General features: G+C 36.8%; 1 protein-coding gene across 2 annotated transcripts in view; it reads right to left on the bottom strand.

Moving 5' to 3' along the window:
• The window catches only part of DPYD (dihydropyrimidine dehydrogenase), a 335,213-nt gene that overhangs the window by 149,168 nt on the left and 169,363 nt on the right, over window positions 1-16,682 (bottom strand). For both annotated transcript variants that reach the window (XM_051624784.1, XM_051624785.1), the window contains exons 12-13: window positions 13,740-13,924; window positions 6,047-6,262 (exon numbers count right to left, since the gene is read on the bottom strand). In XM_051624784.1, the coding sequence (XP_051480744.1) occupies window positions 6,047-6,262; window positions 13,740-13,924 (401 nt within the window). The remainder of the gene's footprint in view (window positions 1-6,046; window positions 6,263-13,739; window positions 13,925-16,682) is intronic.

Raw genomic sequence — 16,682 nt, 5'->3', positions numbered from 1 at the left:
CTCAATCCTGGACTCTCTGGCCTCCCTGCTTTCCCTGTGTTCAAGCTGTGCTACATCTCCAGATGTGCCAAGGCCCTACAGCCCCGGGGGTATGGACTGAAGAGAAAGGATGCTGCAACACAGCCCTTTCTAGTTCCTCAGACAGCAATTTGGAAGCTAGTAAAGTTATTAGCATTTAAAGAGGGCATCCAGGCTTCTTTATACTAGGTCAGGGATAGGGTACAACTCAGTAGGTATGAGATCTGGCCCTGAAGTTGAATATATCAGAGAAATACTTTTCCTTGAGGACAAGGGAGGAAAACGTTTATCTTCCACTTACTCAGATTCATAGAAATATTTGTTCCTTTTTTATAGCCAAGTAACTATTTTCTATATAAAAATATTCAAGTAAAATACAATGCCATAGCTACCTCATTTTTAAAAATCATAATTACATTTTTTTATTTCTCTAGAATAGTGCTCTACCTCCCCTGCCAAAGTTTGCTGATTTTATGTAGTGATGTAAAAATGTAAAAATTAGGAAACAATGAAGCTGGAGTTTCTTATTAAATTATTTCAGAAAGGTACATAAAGAACTCATAAGAACATTAATACCGATAATTGCAACATTTGTAAAACAAAAAAATAATTAAACTCAGAGAGAGCTGGTATGCTAAAGAATCATGTAAGATGCCTATTTTTCTGTTAAAAAAAAAAGGCAGTTGATAGACATTGTCTGATGTTATTTAGTAGAAAAGCAAACAGTCCTTTTTATATTTGACATTAACAATCTGATCATTTGTCTCCCCAAAGAAAGCCCATACAGCTTTCATACAGACCACACAATAAAGAATAGTAATATTTCTGTTTACTGAGATATCAGCTGGCATTTCGTTGCAAGTCAATGGTCTATCTTTGCTACAGCATACTAGACCTCAATCTGGCATCTACAAATGTCAAGAGTATAAAAAAAAATATTATAGGATGGAAATCAAGAGCATGTTCTAAATTCCTAAAAAACGAAACAAAGTTCACCTAAACATATTTGCTGCAGAAATCAGTACAATATTCAGCTGTCAATCTTGAAAAACAATGAGGGAGTGATGCTGTCAGTAGGACAGGATAATAACATTTCAAGCAGATGTTCAGGCAGGGCTCTAATTCTCACTGAACTCCCTTGGTAAGCATTTAATTTCTTTATCATATGCAAGCTAGGCAAATTCTACTTCATCAAAACTGTATTGTGAAATATTAATATTTCATATTATAGCAAAACTCCATAGAATAACCTTTGTCATATTAAGAACATCAGAATTTCAAATGTCATGGTTCTGCATTTTAATGCATCTTAAATAGCTTTTTGGCTTGGCACCATAAATTACAACTAGTTTAATCTAAATTACTATGCTGTAATATCATACAAAAATATACATTTTGTAATACAGATTCACTTCTGTGAAATACTAATGTTATGGAAAACAATGCGTCATTGTACCATGATTTTTCTTACCATCCTCAATTATGAGGCGAAGTGCAAACAGCACAAATGTAAGAAAGAACTAGTTGGAGCCTGAATATGTATATTGTAATAACAGCACATAGAAATGTGATATATCCTGAGTATACTAACTAATTGTCTATCAGCAATGGTTTTGATTTAGAAGTGGTTCTGAAAACATATTGTAAAATCACCATCAGTGAATTGTATAAACATATATTACAACTATAAAGTTTTCTCCACTATTGTTTAGTTCAGTTTTAATCTAGTTTTAATAGGAGCTTTGTTTTTAAAATCATCCATGCAATTTGCTTCCTATATAAAGAAAAAAAAATATTAAAGATTAAAAATTAAGTTACTCTGCACGTTGATTTCTGCTGGTTCTCATAATAAAGGCAACTGTTTCCACATTATTGAAAGCGACAGCATCACAAATCGATGCATGTCACAACAGAATAAAGACAGATGTATCTGATTAATCAGAATTAAATTTTAGAAATGAAGGAGGCATCTAAAAATCAAAGCAAACATTTCTGTTACCCCAGTTGTTTTTTTTCTTCATTCTGAGTAGCCCATACAGTGCAGTGAGAGAAGAACAAAGCCTGAATTCAGTTGATAAACCTCCAGTTTCTTATAGAAACTTCTCATTGTGGTAGTGGATATGGTACAGAGATATGCACACTTCATACAACTTTTGAATTACTATGTTTACACAAACTTTCTGGTTACAGGTTTTAATGCAGATTTTGGGTACTAAATAATACTCACTAATACATTCTAAGTAAATAAACCAGCTCAGTATAACACCGCTACTAAAAAATTCCCACTCAGTTATTTGTTTAATTAATGCAGTATCTCACATTTCTATTAATCTAAGCTCTAAAAGAGGTAATAATAGATGTTTGTTTATTGGGGACTCTGATACGCAACTCCCCCATTTCCTATCCATAGCTTGCCAACAGAATTTACAAATAATACGTTGCAGTAGTTACCTGAATAAGACAGAAATACTGTTTGAACCAACATAGCAATGAGCTATTGATCCTGCAGTCAAAAAGGGAAGACGTGAATGTAAGAAAAGGTGTGTGGATGGGCATTTTTATTCTGCTGCCATTTATCTTTCCTAGTGATAGTCTATTTAAACAGCAGATATTCTAATTTCTGCAGGAAATCAAATCTACTTGATACTAAAGCAGTTGTGTAAAGAAGTTTCATTTGGAAAATAAAATTCTACAAGTCACTATCCCCCTCACAGATACCTACAGACACATACAGGTACACTAATCTATAATTAATATTTGCATTACTATAATATCCAGTACCTTTAAAAATATTTAGAGTGCAGTATACTTAAAGGCATAAATACTCTGAAGGAATTCCAGCTCTCTCTCATGTTAGCATTTTTTGTTTCAACAACAGTACAGGAGTATGCAAGAAAAAACTTTTGCTGCATCACTCAGACTTGAAATCCTCAACCTACAAAGAGAAAATGCTAGACAGGTTTTCACAAAGGTGATTATGCAATGAAGTGTGTGGGTGTTTGAAAAGGGAGTGAGCCTGGCACAAAACAGTTAGTGCTATGCTAACTCTCTCTGTGGCAACGTGTGATGATTTCAAGGTGAGGCCAAGACAGATGAGGGTTGGGAAGAGTGGAGGAGTACATTTTGGTCCAGGGACTTGAATCGCAGTACTGATACCCAGCAGCTCCCTTTACAAGCAAGTATGGCCTCTCACAGGCTGCAGGGATCCCTAGCCTAGCATTTGAGAAGAGTTTGCTGTGCTAGGTAGGGAAAGAGGGAAAAGGAGAAGTAGTTCATATGAAATTAATTCTGTGTCTTATGAGAATCAGAGCTCTCCAGCCTAAGCCCTTTTTATCTCTGTCCTTGGATCTCCTTCTTCCAAGATTGCTCCTGTTTTTCTCCCCAGTCTTATTCCATCACACAGCAGATAATGCATGGGAAACTGTGTATATGCTTTTCACTAGCTATACGTCACTCAAATTTAGCCTGCATCAGTCACTTCTGCTAAAGTGCCAAAAGATGCCCATGATCACCAGGAAAGTGGTTTCAGTGACTCCACACAGTGGTGAATCCAGCTCTGGAAAAGGGACCATTTCTCCTTCTGCTAAGCTCCCCATTGCCACACAGGCAGTTTATGCTTGGCCTTTATTACAAGTCAGAAGAAAGCCCACAAGTTAAACTTAACCAGGACAGACAAAATGAGGAGACAAGAAGGATAAACACAAAATCCTGTTTGTATCACATTTAATGAAGGCTGAAGTAGAGGAGCTTCAGCTGCCAAAAAAACACATCTAGCAAGTTCCCTTCTCCCAGTAGCTGTTCTACTCTTAAGAACTGTACCGGCTGGGGAGCAGCCCTGACCCCTCCTGCTGACTCTTCAGGCTTAGGTCAGTGAATCTTTGTTCCCTGTCCTGCTATACAGCTAGCTGTGAGTAGCTGGGCAGGACAGCTCAGTCTGAAATCTTCACTTCCATAGGTATTGCAGGCCAAGAAAGCATTCTGCTCCCTGCTGAGTACTGCATGAGATCTATGTCTACATAATCAGAACCTAAGTTTTAAAAAAAAACAAGTAAGTACATTGTGCCAACCTCTATTACTCCAAATTCTCAACCAACTCCTTGCTCTAGCATTAAGTAAACAAGAGCTGTGTAGCACTCTTTGCTGTAACTCATTGAGGTTTTCTTCCCATTTGAAATATTTTTGTAACTATTCTAAATAACAGCAATGTTATTTCTGCAGCACCTCACAGCCAAGCATCTCAAATAATGTCACAAATACTAAGGCTTAACAGCTGTGGAAAGTGCACGACTGGAAAGAATAAAATAGTAGAAAAACTAGGCAGTAGTTGGGTGGGACAGTCCTACTGTACACTGCAATATGATTCCAGAGGTTAGAGACTAGAGAAAGATTACTGTCTGCTACAAAACTTCGGAAGAAAGCTTAGCAACAATGATCACTGGACTAGAATTCATCCAAAGCATTTTTCTGAACTTTTTCTCTTTAAAATAAATACTACCTGCAATATTTTGCATCTTACTGCAATAAATAAATGTATCTTAGAAGCATTTTACAACCACTTAAGTTACTTGCTTTTAGCAATCCTCTCACTTGAAAGATTTCCATCCCAATCACACCCCTAGAGCATGGTATCCAGTAGAACACTTTGCAGTCACCATCTGAGAAATGACTCAGAGTCTGCTGCTTAGTGGAGTACCAACATCACTTCCCACAACATGCATGTCTTTCCTCCTGAACTCCCACCCAAGTTGGAACTCAGCCAGAGTCTGTTTAGCTCTTGAGATACACAGTAATCAACATGCAGTCTGGCAGGACTGCAAGCATACCAGCAAGAAAACTGATAAATAAATAAATCCCAGTACTTGCTGTAAGTTGCCTTTAGCTTAGGCACTGAATAATTACAGCTGGTGGTATGTTAGACACACATCAGTTGTAAACATTCTTGACTTATATTTATGTCCTAAAAAGCATTTTAACAAGAAACCCTATGAAGTAAATTGGAATCTCCATTTCAATCCACAGGCACACTTACTTCTTGGGCCTACTTCAGGTGTAAGTGACAGCAGAAGCTAGTCTGATGTATTTTACAGTATGTTGTAGTAATACAGTGCTTTGTCCTTAGACTTTCTTCATATTAGAAAGCCACGCTCTCTAGTTAATTCACACAGAGTAATTACCCGTGTAGAGGTGGCAGAGTAACAAAACCACCTTTTCTCTTCTGCTATGGTCTCCATCCATCAGTACACTTTTACATCCCATCTTTGAACCAAGAATAAAAGCCCCTTATTTCCAAATTAATCTCAAAAGCTCTCTTCAGCCCACATTACTGTTGGTTGTTGCTTGACAATGCATTGCCTTTATTCACACTGTTACTCAGGCCTATGTCCAAGGATTTACCTTTGATCCTTTCCCTCTCTCCATGAGTCAAACCTACATCCCAGCCCAAATCCTGTTTCTTTTCTCTGCAACTTCCTTATAACTCCGTCCACTTCCACAACAAGGTTTCTGTCACTGCAATATAAACTTTCACCACAGCTACTCTTCCCTCCATAGGCTTGTTTTATGCTGCCTCCATCTGTCTCTTCCACTACCCCCCAGCCTCTAGCTTACATCACATTATCACATCACAACTGCAATTTAATTTCAATGGCTTATCTTGGCAGTCCTTGGCACAGAAGCCACCTTTCCTGAGCTGCTAAATAAAGCTGTGGCTCATTTCCTTTGCATACTGGTCCCTCACATAAAACATTTTTACTACAATATTTTTTTTTAAAAAGGACTATTATCCTTTCTAGTTGGCCAATATTAAAAGGTTGGGGAAAAGGGAAGAACTTAGCAACAAATAAAGCCAGTCACCTTCACATGGTACTGTAGAACCTCCCAGACTAGCTGATTAAACCGTGTACCATACCCATCCCTGCTATCTCTATGCCATCTAGCTTTAATAATGCCATTTCCAAAATATTAAGATGTTTTTCAAATATAGAAAGAAATGGTTACATTCTAAATAGACCTTAAAATATTTTCTTACCTTATCCAGGGAGAAGGTTTTAGTGACAGCAAAGCCCCATCCAGCTTCAAAAGCTCTTCTAATCATTGAAGAACTAGTAGTAGGGGTTGCACTGGCAAGGCCAAAAGGATTTGGAAACTTCAGTCCAGCCATTTCTACACTGATGTCTACTAAATCAATAGGAGTATAGAAGAGTGGCAGTTCTGGAACAGTAGAAACTGCAACACCATGTAAGGACTGTAAATAAAACACAACAAACCAAACAAAAATCACCTTTTTTTTTCTGATTATTTTTAATATAATTTATTATAATGCTTATAAGGAAATAATATATATAATAACCCAAAGTTTAACTATTCTATTATGTGTTCGGAGTTGCACATGAGCAAACCATTCAAACACTTGCATATGTAACATCCTCAGTTCAAATACCTTTTCTGCTGAAATATCATACCATGTTAGAAATAACTGAATAATAATAATGAAACAGTTATTTCACATCCTGTACTGCTATCCTGGTTCAGTCCAAAGGTTTGTTCAGCCATTCTGAAACAGCCAGTTCTGTTCCCTGCAGCAGTCAGCAGCCGTGAGATTGAAAGAAAACACAACAGGGTATGCACAGACACTTTTAGTTTTCTCCCCAGGTGCCAATCTATAAAAAGTGTAGGGACTTGCGAAAAATGAGGGAAGGCATCCATGTGTGGGATCACTCAGCGCTACGTCAATGTATTTTGAACTCCTGCACCTTTTGTCCCTCTTTTAAAGATTTTATCTAGCCTATGCAATAGGATTCTTATCAATATATGCAAAACTATTACTGTGTTAATATTTAATTGTATTAATATGAATACTTTAAGGATGACAAGAACTAGACTCTGATTTGGGATCAAAGAAGAACATACACATTATGACTGTGACACCACAGTCACTTATGTTTTCATTTTAAAGACAACCTTCTCTCTGGAGAACAAGTGAAAAGCTTTCCATGTAAATGTTGCATCTGATACTGTACAAATTGTAGGGAGAACATATTTTTTTCATGTATGGATACTGAACAGCATCCTAAACAGGCTGTGGCAGGTAGAAATAAAATATTTGCTAACTCTGGTGGCTGACTCAATACAATCAAGAAATAAAGCAGGAATTTCTAACACAGTCTGTGTTCCTAATAATACCCAGCATAACATCACAGCAGTTTCTTCTATCCTTAGAATGGAGATTTCTTCAGCAGGACAAAAGGAATCACTACTGCAGATGTGGGAAAGATTTTGTGTGTAATAGAATAAAAAATGCAGCCACTTAGAAATTGCTGCCTTTTGGGTTGTGGGTTTTTCTGGTTTCTGGGTTTTTTTGGTTTGGCTTGGGTTTTTTGTGTTTTTGTTGTGGGGTTTGTTTTTGGTTATTTTTTTCTTTGTTTGGGTTTTGTTCTTTTTCTTGTTTATTGTTTTGTTGTGGTTTTTTTTGGTGGGGTTGTTTTATTTTCTTGGGTTTTTGTGGGGTTTTTTGGTTGGGATTTTTTTGGTTGTTGTTTTGCTTTTTTGTTGTTTGTTGTTTTTTTTTTTAAGGAGACTATTCACTCCTGTTTTACCTGTGAAAACTAATAAGCATGGATGGGCTGAGGGCTGATTGGTTTGTTTTAGTGCCTTTTGTTTCATAGGTTTGTTCCAAACGTAAATGTTCATATGTCTGTTTTGTTTAGAGACTGCCTGAATTCACATCTCAAATTCTGATCCCAGATATCCTTGGATACATAAGGTACATTTCAGGGCCACATTTTCTGATGACGTAAAAGCACTGAAACTAGTCGAACTAGTGTCCTAGGCTGAAAGATTCAAACCTGAACATGTCCTAATGGTAGACATCTCGAGAAAAACTAATTTTTAAAGATCCCTAACACATGAGACCAAGCTCCCTTCAGCATCACAGCCTCTCCCAGCTAGCAGCCCATGCAGCCACACTTTATAATAAAATCAGACATGCTGCATTGTCTACCCTAGGAGTGCTCACTGCTTCCTGCATGGCATACTCCACAGGACAGTTTTCCTACATTAGAAGAACCTGAGTTCTTGGAAGATGAAACAGCTTGGCACTTTGCATCTGAAAAGCTTTTGTTAACTGACAAATAAAAGCAAAAGAAAGGGAAAGACGAAATAAAAGTAATTATAGTCTTCTGATTACTTGTGATTTGATTTCATCCCTTTGACTTGTTTTAGTCATTCTTAACTAAAATTTCAACTGCAAAATATTATTTGCAACGTCAAAAGAGAACTTCCTGGATCACATGCTTGAAATTAAATATTTTAAAATGTTAGCACTTTTTGTCTCCTACATATTCACAAGTGAGGAAATCTGCTGAAAGCAACACTGATAGACTGAACTTTCACACTGAACTCTTATTTTGATTGTGTAAGAATGACAACAAAGAAAGACGCATGGAAAGATGTTCGGTCAATTCCACTCTATGTGCATATGTGAGTAATAAGCCAAAATTTCTATTTTGAAAGCAGTTAAGTAAATTATCAAGAATTGCTCAAATGTCTCTGTGAATCTGTTTCAGTCAGTGGATCACTCATGAAGTACTGCTGGTATAACTATATCTATTGATTGCTATAGACAGATAGACAGCTTAAGTGCTTAATGTGCAGCTCAAGTTACATAGTACTGTTTCTTTTCCCAGGCAAGACAATGTATCCTCTAGAAGTTGTTCTCACCTAAAATGAGTCCTGCTTGAAAGCGATTGTTAACTAGAGACCCAAATTAGCCTTCTGTAATAAAAGAGGAAATAAATTCTATACAAGACAAAAAACAATTATTAAAAAAATAATCTACCAGAGCAGTGAAAGGCTTTTGAGCCAGGTAGTTAAATACACCCATGAAAAATAGTCCTTTTCTCCTGCATGCCATAAGACAAACCGGCTATAAGCAACTTCCCAAATATGCAAATAGGCCTATTCTTCCTGCCAAATTTCCCTCACAAAAAGTAAAACCACTAACAATTCCACTCAGACAAATTTACCTAATGATTTGTTAAGGAGGAGGTGGTCCAGGGGGAGAAGCAAAAAAGGTTCCAATGGAATAAGCCAAGTCTTTAAAAGCACACAGAGGCAGGATGCAGCCGAAGGTTCAGTAGCCAGTGGCTATACAACCTCGCAGATTTATCTTTCTCCTTCCTACCACTTCCCTTTTTGCTCTATTTATTTTTTGCTGGTTTTTCCTTTCAGCACAATGCTTATAAAAGAAATAAATTTACTAAGCCCTGATGTGTTGTTTTCTACAAAGCAAAACTTTTGGCAAACTAAAATGTTTTATAGCTTCCTGAAAGCAAAATCATCTCTGTAATGAAGGATTTCCCTGACATTGCACAAACAAATAGGAAAAGAAAGCCTGCAGGCAAAGGTTTATTTATAATAACTCTTCCTTTGATTTGTAAAAAGAGAGGACAAAAAGTATGGCCCATTCTTCCTCTAATTTGATGACAACCAGCTGAGCTAACAATATTGCCGGTACTTATTGTCCTAGTCACGGCAATTTTTTGGATACTGAAAGGTGGTGAAAAATCCCCAGTACGTTGCATGCGGTGGCCCGACCTTACTCTAACCAGGGTATGCCTAGAGGCAACAGCAGCACATTCTGTAGTGCAGGGCTGAGAGATGAGATCTCAGCTTTAGACCTGATACAATTTGTGACATTCATCTTCTTTAGATGGAAAAAATTCTTAACCACAGCAATATGGTCTAACTCCGTTTTTGGGCCTTTAACAAAGAGACTGTGAAAGTGAGTAGTTATATTACTGTTATTTTTCACAGAGAGCCTTCTCTACAAATTCTGCTGCCTGGAGGTGTTTTCCTGAATACTTTCATGTCATTCCTGCTTTCTCAATTTTTGAATCTGATCTTAAAACATATAATTTCTCCCTTGCATGCACTGCTTCTGTCTTCTCTCTGATTATCCATTATTTAACTCTGTTAAATAGATCTAAACTTTGTTAAATATGCTTTTGTTATTTCATACAATCTCAGAATAGCTGTGAAAGGGATGCCTGGGAACCCTTGAGTCCAAAACCCTTGCTCACAACAGGGTCAATAAAACCAGGTTGCTCAGGGCTCTGTCCAGTTGGACAGAGTTTTTTCAAGCTCCTTCCTGGCTTTCTGCTTCTGGAACAGGCATATTGCTTACTCAGTGGGAAGTGACTAAAACATCAGGTTTTAACTAAAACATCCTGCACTTCCATTCAATCCACCTTTTACCAAATGGTGCTTTGTTACTCATCTCCATGCTGATGTTTCATATATTATTCTAGATAAACAAAGGGACATACTTCTTTTTCCTTTAATTATCCTGAAAAGAAGCAGACAACATAAATAATGGCTCCAAAGACAAGCTTCTTGATTATGAAATAGTGTACATACACGCATGCTCAAGGAATATATAAGACTTCGTAAAAAATCGGCTATACTCTTCAGATACAGAGTCTATATATATTTTTGATAGCACAAATAAATAAATAGCAAATATACAAAGCTGGTTCAAAATAAGACAATGATGTGCTAAAAAATTATACTGAGTAGCATATTGGTGAAGTGCAATTTATATCAGTTGGGATCCAGCCCTCTGTTCTTTAAGTGTAAAAAAACTGTCCACACAAAGGAAAAACAAATGTAAAGAAAATAAAACTTATTGTTAACCAGAGGGGGAAAGTAACTTTTTAAAGAGGGATTTTAGAGAGAAGAATATGGCAGCTTGACTGCAACAAATGGGAAAATGCTCCCCATGTAAGTGTACAAATAGAACAGGAGTGAAGCATCAAGGCTGGCAAAGTCGTTCTGGGAAAAAAATACTGCAAGTGTCATGATCCAAGAGCTGTCTTTGCTCTCAAGACAGGGATAGAAAATAAGAATTTAGTCCTGCAATAATTGTGAATTACCCTGAATATAACTATTATATTTTAAATCCCATTGACTGATCAAAAATAAATGAATGGTAACTGAGGCATCAAAGAGAACACTTGATTCTGCACAAGATCACAAAGTCACTGTTGGGCAAAACTGAGGGCTACTACAACCCCCAGACTAAATAAATCAACAAGATTATTTTACAGAATTTTTAGGTAATTCATGGAATAACTAAAAAGGCTGAATGCTGAAAAACTGTTGTGAATAGCTGGTAGTTGCACGAATTGGGATGCTTCTGTTTGGTTTTCTAATAACTTGAAGTGAAAGGTTCTAGGAAGATTGACTACATTTTCTAACATGTTCCACTACAACTATCCTTAGTTACACTTTGACTGGTTATGTTTATAGAAACTAACCTGACACAGCTGCAGGCAACAATCTCTGAGATGAATCTATGCTCCATATAGTGGGAGGAATATGTTAAGAGGCAGGAGATATATAGGCAACTAATGATGGAGTATTTCCAGCATAAGAGCAGCCAGGAAGCTTCTGTAAATAACTCCCAGTTTTTTAACATAAGGCATTTCGGCTGGAGAGTCCTTGAGTCTGGATCTCATGCTTGACTTGACCATGTGCCAGAGCTTGCAACGATTGGAGTTTCAGGGCACATATCAGGCCCATCTGTTTGCTTAGCCTTTTGCCTGGAGTAGGTTGTGATACAATCAGCGTGCCGCTCAAGAAGTGCATTCTGCAAGTAGTTGGGATGGTGTTTTAGACTCTCGTCTTTGACGTGTTCTTGGGTTGGTTGAGAAATCCCATGGAAGAGTTTTATTTTGCTAAAGGCCGACTGCATTATTTATAAATCCTAGTGCTGAGATAGTTGGTGATTTTTTGAAATGGCTACCTATTCCTGTAACTAAAATGCAAATGGATAAATGGTATCAATATATTTACTTTAAAATTAATGTGTACTCGACTGAGACACTAAGATCTCAGGAAGGCTGCTTGCCTTAAGAATCTCACAGTATAGAGAAAAGAAGGAAGTGTGTAAGGGTGTTTTTTCATTTCACACTGGAATTTTCCAGAATACAGAGCTGTGAATTGAATGCATGCACACACATGCACACAAAAGCATATGCACATAGCTACCCCTAAAAAGATCAAGACAACACCATCTTTCTCTAAACAGCTTCTTTAAACAACAAATTATCCTACAGTCACTGAAATTTCTTTTTAGAATTTTTAAATTGCTAAATTACAGCAGTCTGCACCACAGCAACCAGATTTTACAAGGGTTGCACATCCAAATAAATGCCCCTGGGCAATCCATTCATCTAACAGCTGGAAAGGTGACACTTGACATTTGAAAACTTTCCTGTGAAGATTGCTGGAAGGCTTTCCCATTAGCTTCCTGGTGAGACTGTAAGGTCGAATAAGCTGCCTTGAAACCTGCAAAGGGTAACGGAAATGCTCTAATATCACAAAAGCCTGCTAGATTTAAAATTCTAATTCTCAAGCCATGACTATTCAGATTTTTTCCAAAGTATGCAACACATTCCAGAGGGGAAAAAGAAACAAGCTTTGAGAAGGAAGCAACATGATACAGGAAGGTTTTTAAGTGATGCATGTATTTTGGGAGGTTGAAGAGGAAGGAGAAAAAAGGAGGAGATAACCTCCTCTCCCCCTCTCACAGTTACCCTAGCTCACTGTGCACTGAGAAATTATGGAAGCAGGTCAGGGATTAAAGATGTTTCACACTCAGCATTTTCATTGGGTCTAAGAAGGCAGGACACAAACAGGGCTTTAGAACAAGTGAGAAAAAATATGCACAGATACTAACAACAAGCTTTCAGTTGAAGTATTTTTAGGAAGTGAAATCAGACCCCAACAGCATGAAATTGCACAAACATGCTATCAGAGAGGCTTTGAGCAGATGGGTGGGGGAGAAAGACATCGAGCTGTTACAGTCCCAACTTCAGTTGTTCAAATCTCTTTTTGTGGGAAAATGAATCATGTATCACGTTTCTAAAAAGTTCCTTGCACTATGAACATACTATTTGTCAGCTTGTTCTCCACACACAGGCTGTCTCTCCTGTCTCTGCAGGTTCTTCTGCAGCTCCTCTAGACTTTTCACTCTTTCTTTTACTAGAAAAATTAGGGCAGAGGTGCTCAGTCAACAACACATGAGGAACACTAAAAGGGAACACGCACTTACCAAGTTTTTCAAGTCTGTACACCTTAAACCCACATTTATCAGGTAAAATCTCCTTTGCATTATTTTCCTCTGTGCATTCTTGCATCCAGTTTTTCCACCTTGTCAGAGCTAACCTGGGTTCTAGTGTAGATAATCTGAGTGCTCTGTAAACTGGAAGTACACTTGCACTCTAAACACACTAAAATTGCCCTCCTCAGGTAACAATATTGGCAAGAGTTAATTATTACTTCATATTCTATTGAGAGATATTACTTTTTAATATCAATGGACTTGCCTCTTTTCTCCAATTACCCATTAGGACTTCTACTTGCACTGTGTATGGTGCAGGAAGGCTTGCTGCCCTTGAGTGGAATTCAGAGCTGGTACCAATAAAAGGTTGTGTGGATTTTAGCGTTAAGATAATATAATAAGATAATATGGGTTCAACTGCACAAACTCAAGTATGTGATCCAAGTTGAATGAATCTATAACGTTCAAATTGTCAGATACATATTAGTTCTTCAAAATTTCTATTTTTAATCTAAAAACAATTAATTTAGTTTAACAATCAAAGTATCTAAAAGCAGAAAAAAAACAAGAACAAGAATAATACATTTAAAAAAATCACCTGTATGTATCTGTGCATGTACCAGGAAGCTTGTTTTCCATCATTTACTGATTCCACTGTAGTGTTAGCAAGACCACCAACGTCACCCCCTGCGAAAACCCAGGGTTCGCTTGTTTGCATAGTTTCTGGATCTACTTCAGGAAGACCCCATCTGTTAAACTTGATAGGTGCCATGGCCTCTTTGACTGTAATTGAAGTGAACAACAAGTATTTTAACAGATTACGCAAAAAACTGCTGCTAAAATCTGTCAAATATACACTGATAATAATTAGAAAAGCAGTTCCAAGTTCTCATTCTTTCATTTACTTAAATGCAAATTTACAGTAGAAAAGTCCTTATATATAAATATATATATGAACTGTTTTGTTGAGCTACTAGAGGTAAGACTCAGGCAGGAGAAGGAGATGCATTATATAGAACAGCACTTTGGTAGTATCAGAACCAGCTCCCTTGAGCCTGCAAAGCCAGACTTGTGTACACAAGTGTCATAAGAAGTGATCAACTCAAGGCAGATTCAAGAAATAACTGGTGCTAATGTTGTTCTGCTCACTCCCTGAGAACGCACTATATTGTCCAGTTTGGGATTCACAAAGTAATTCTCACTGGCTTTATGCAACCCCCAGGGAAAAAGTCCAACACTTCTGAAAATCCTAATCATGAACAATATTAACAAAGGAAAATTACATTTTCTCCTTTTTCCTCCACCCATAGCTTTGCACTGCTCTTACCATAACTACCAGCTTTTCTCCTGAATAACCTATTGCATACTCTCTAGTACAACTTAATATAACAGCATAAGATTTTTGATGTTTAAAATGAAAAAAGAATGTTTATGATACAAATGCTAGAAATTAATTTAGATTACCAGAATTTACCGCCCACACTTATTAACCCTCACAACAGAAATGATACTCTGCTACTTTTGACAGGTCATTATTAAACCTGACTGAAAATTTTCAGATGGAACGTTTTCCCACCAGGAAATATTATGCTATCAAAGCTTTAGCTTTGACAAAGTGTGTTGATTTTAATGAAATTACTTCTGAAAAAGACATATTTCAATAAAGTTAAAACCATCCTGACCAAATATTTAAACTCAGAACATCCTGAAAGTATGGCTCACTTTGAAATTTGTTACATATATTAAGAATAAAACAGTAAAACACAATCAAAATCAAATGCTTACATGCAAGTACCTTTACATGATAGTATCTTTTCTATCTTTTTCACTGCAATATCTGATGGTTTTTTAGAGCATGCATTAAGGTATCTTAATTTTCTTCATGTTTGTAAACAGCATATATAGGCATTCTACACGTGATCTACTATTGTCCTGAAAAGTAATGTAGATGTGGAAATATAAAAAATATTTTTATACTGCATGGCATTATACAATCAGGACTGACATGTTCAGAGAAAATAATCTTGCTCTATATTTACATAATTTTATCAGGCATTTTTAAATTGTTTTATTATAATAGCAAAGACAGTACAAAGTGGCCTTGTGAAGAGAACAACTTTTCAATAAATGTTTTAGCAAATGTTGATAGCGTGTATCAAAACGAGGGCGGTTTATATAGCTTTGTCTACAGGAACTCAAGATTCTACAATAAAACGCAGCTTAAAATTGCAACGTCCCTCAGGGACGTACCACTAGCAGATGCAGATTGCCAGGGTCAATTAAACTGATGTAGTTGTGCTGTCATATATGTAAGAGAGGAAACCTGCCAGTTTAAGACAAGAATATTTCTCCAATATGAGGGCAAAGTTACAGTGTTGTCCCAGTGCATGCCTGAGTATACAACAAGCTTCAAACACATCTTCCTTTCATATCATCGTGATGAAATTTTCTTCCCAGCTTCTGTATTTCCCTTCACCTTCAAATCACATATTCAAAGTGCGTTTCAAACTGGGATAATCTGGAGCAACATAATAAAGTAGGAAGCAAGACACAAACATTGTCACCTACTTGTCCCACCTACTCTTTCTCCCTTACCCTTGGCATACACAAATATACAGAGGACTGAAATCCAAAGTATTTTTTTTGCAACTGGTTCAGAAGCCAGAATCCCAGAAGACAGTTTTAAGCTGAAACAGTATAGCAGGTTTCATAACAGAAGTATTTAATCTCTCTTCAAGACCTATTGTTGCACAATCCCTCCTGTCCCACACATACTTGTGGCTTAACTTGGCAAAACCAATTTTTGCATAGTAACAGAACAAAAAAATTAATAAATGTTTTCCTTTAGAAATATTTAAATTACTGAAAGATCAGTATTCAGATCATACCAAACACAACTCTCAGACTCAGATGTTTTTCAGTCTGGAAAATTTGTTTGTTTGGGCTTGGGGTTTTTTTTGTTTCTTTTTTTTAATTATTTAAATAAAGTGCTGATAATGACTCATAACAGTTTTATTAAGAATATTTCAGTAATATTTATAAATCAAGAAATGAACTTTTTCTTTGTGTCTCAGACTGTCTCTACTTCAATAAAGCTTTTGATCATCTTATATTTGTCATATATAGGATAAGTTATTGCATGCAGTGCTACCATCTCAGCGTGTGGTCTAGACAGCTCTCGCAAGCTAAATGCGTGCAGGCTTGTAAAAACATGTTTGGAAAAAACCCAGAAGAAAAGTTGATGCTGCAGGATTTAGTATTGGGGATTTAATAGATGACTTCTCTCTCTGAGACAGGTCTGAATCACAGTATATGTGTTAGTGGGCAAATGCCATTGGAGATGAAGTTTTTTCAGAGGAAATGATGTAAAACTGGAAGTTCTGACTACTTATTTCGTTTCATCTTGTGGAAAAATAGGGTATTACCTCTGTGATCCTGGACTTATTACATTTCTCACATTGATCTTTGGATTGTTTTGTGCTAAAATAGCTGTCTGGATATAATAATACCAAAAGCTTTTTGAGTGCAATGAATGCCCAAG

This window comes from Apus apus, chromosome 7, assembly GCF_020740795.1.
Source record: "Apus apus isolate bApuApu2 chromosome 7, bApuApu2.pri.cur, whole genome shotgun sequence".
Taxonomy (NCBI): domain Eukaryota; kingdom Metazoa; phylum Chordata; class Aves; order Apodiformes; family Apodidae; genus Apus; species Apus apus.
The sequence above is the reverse complement of the archived record's forward strand: the minus strand, read 5'-3'. Positions and strand labels throughout refer to the sequence as shown.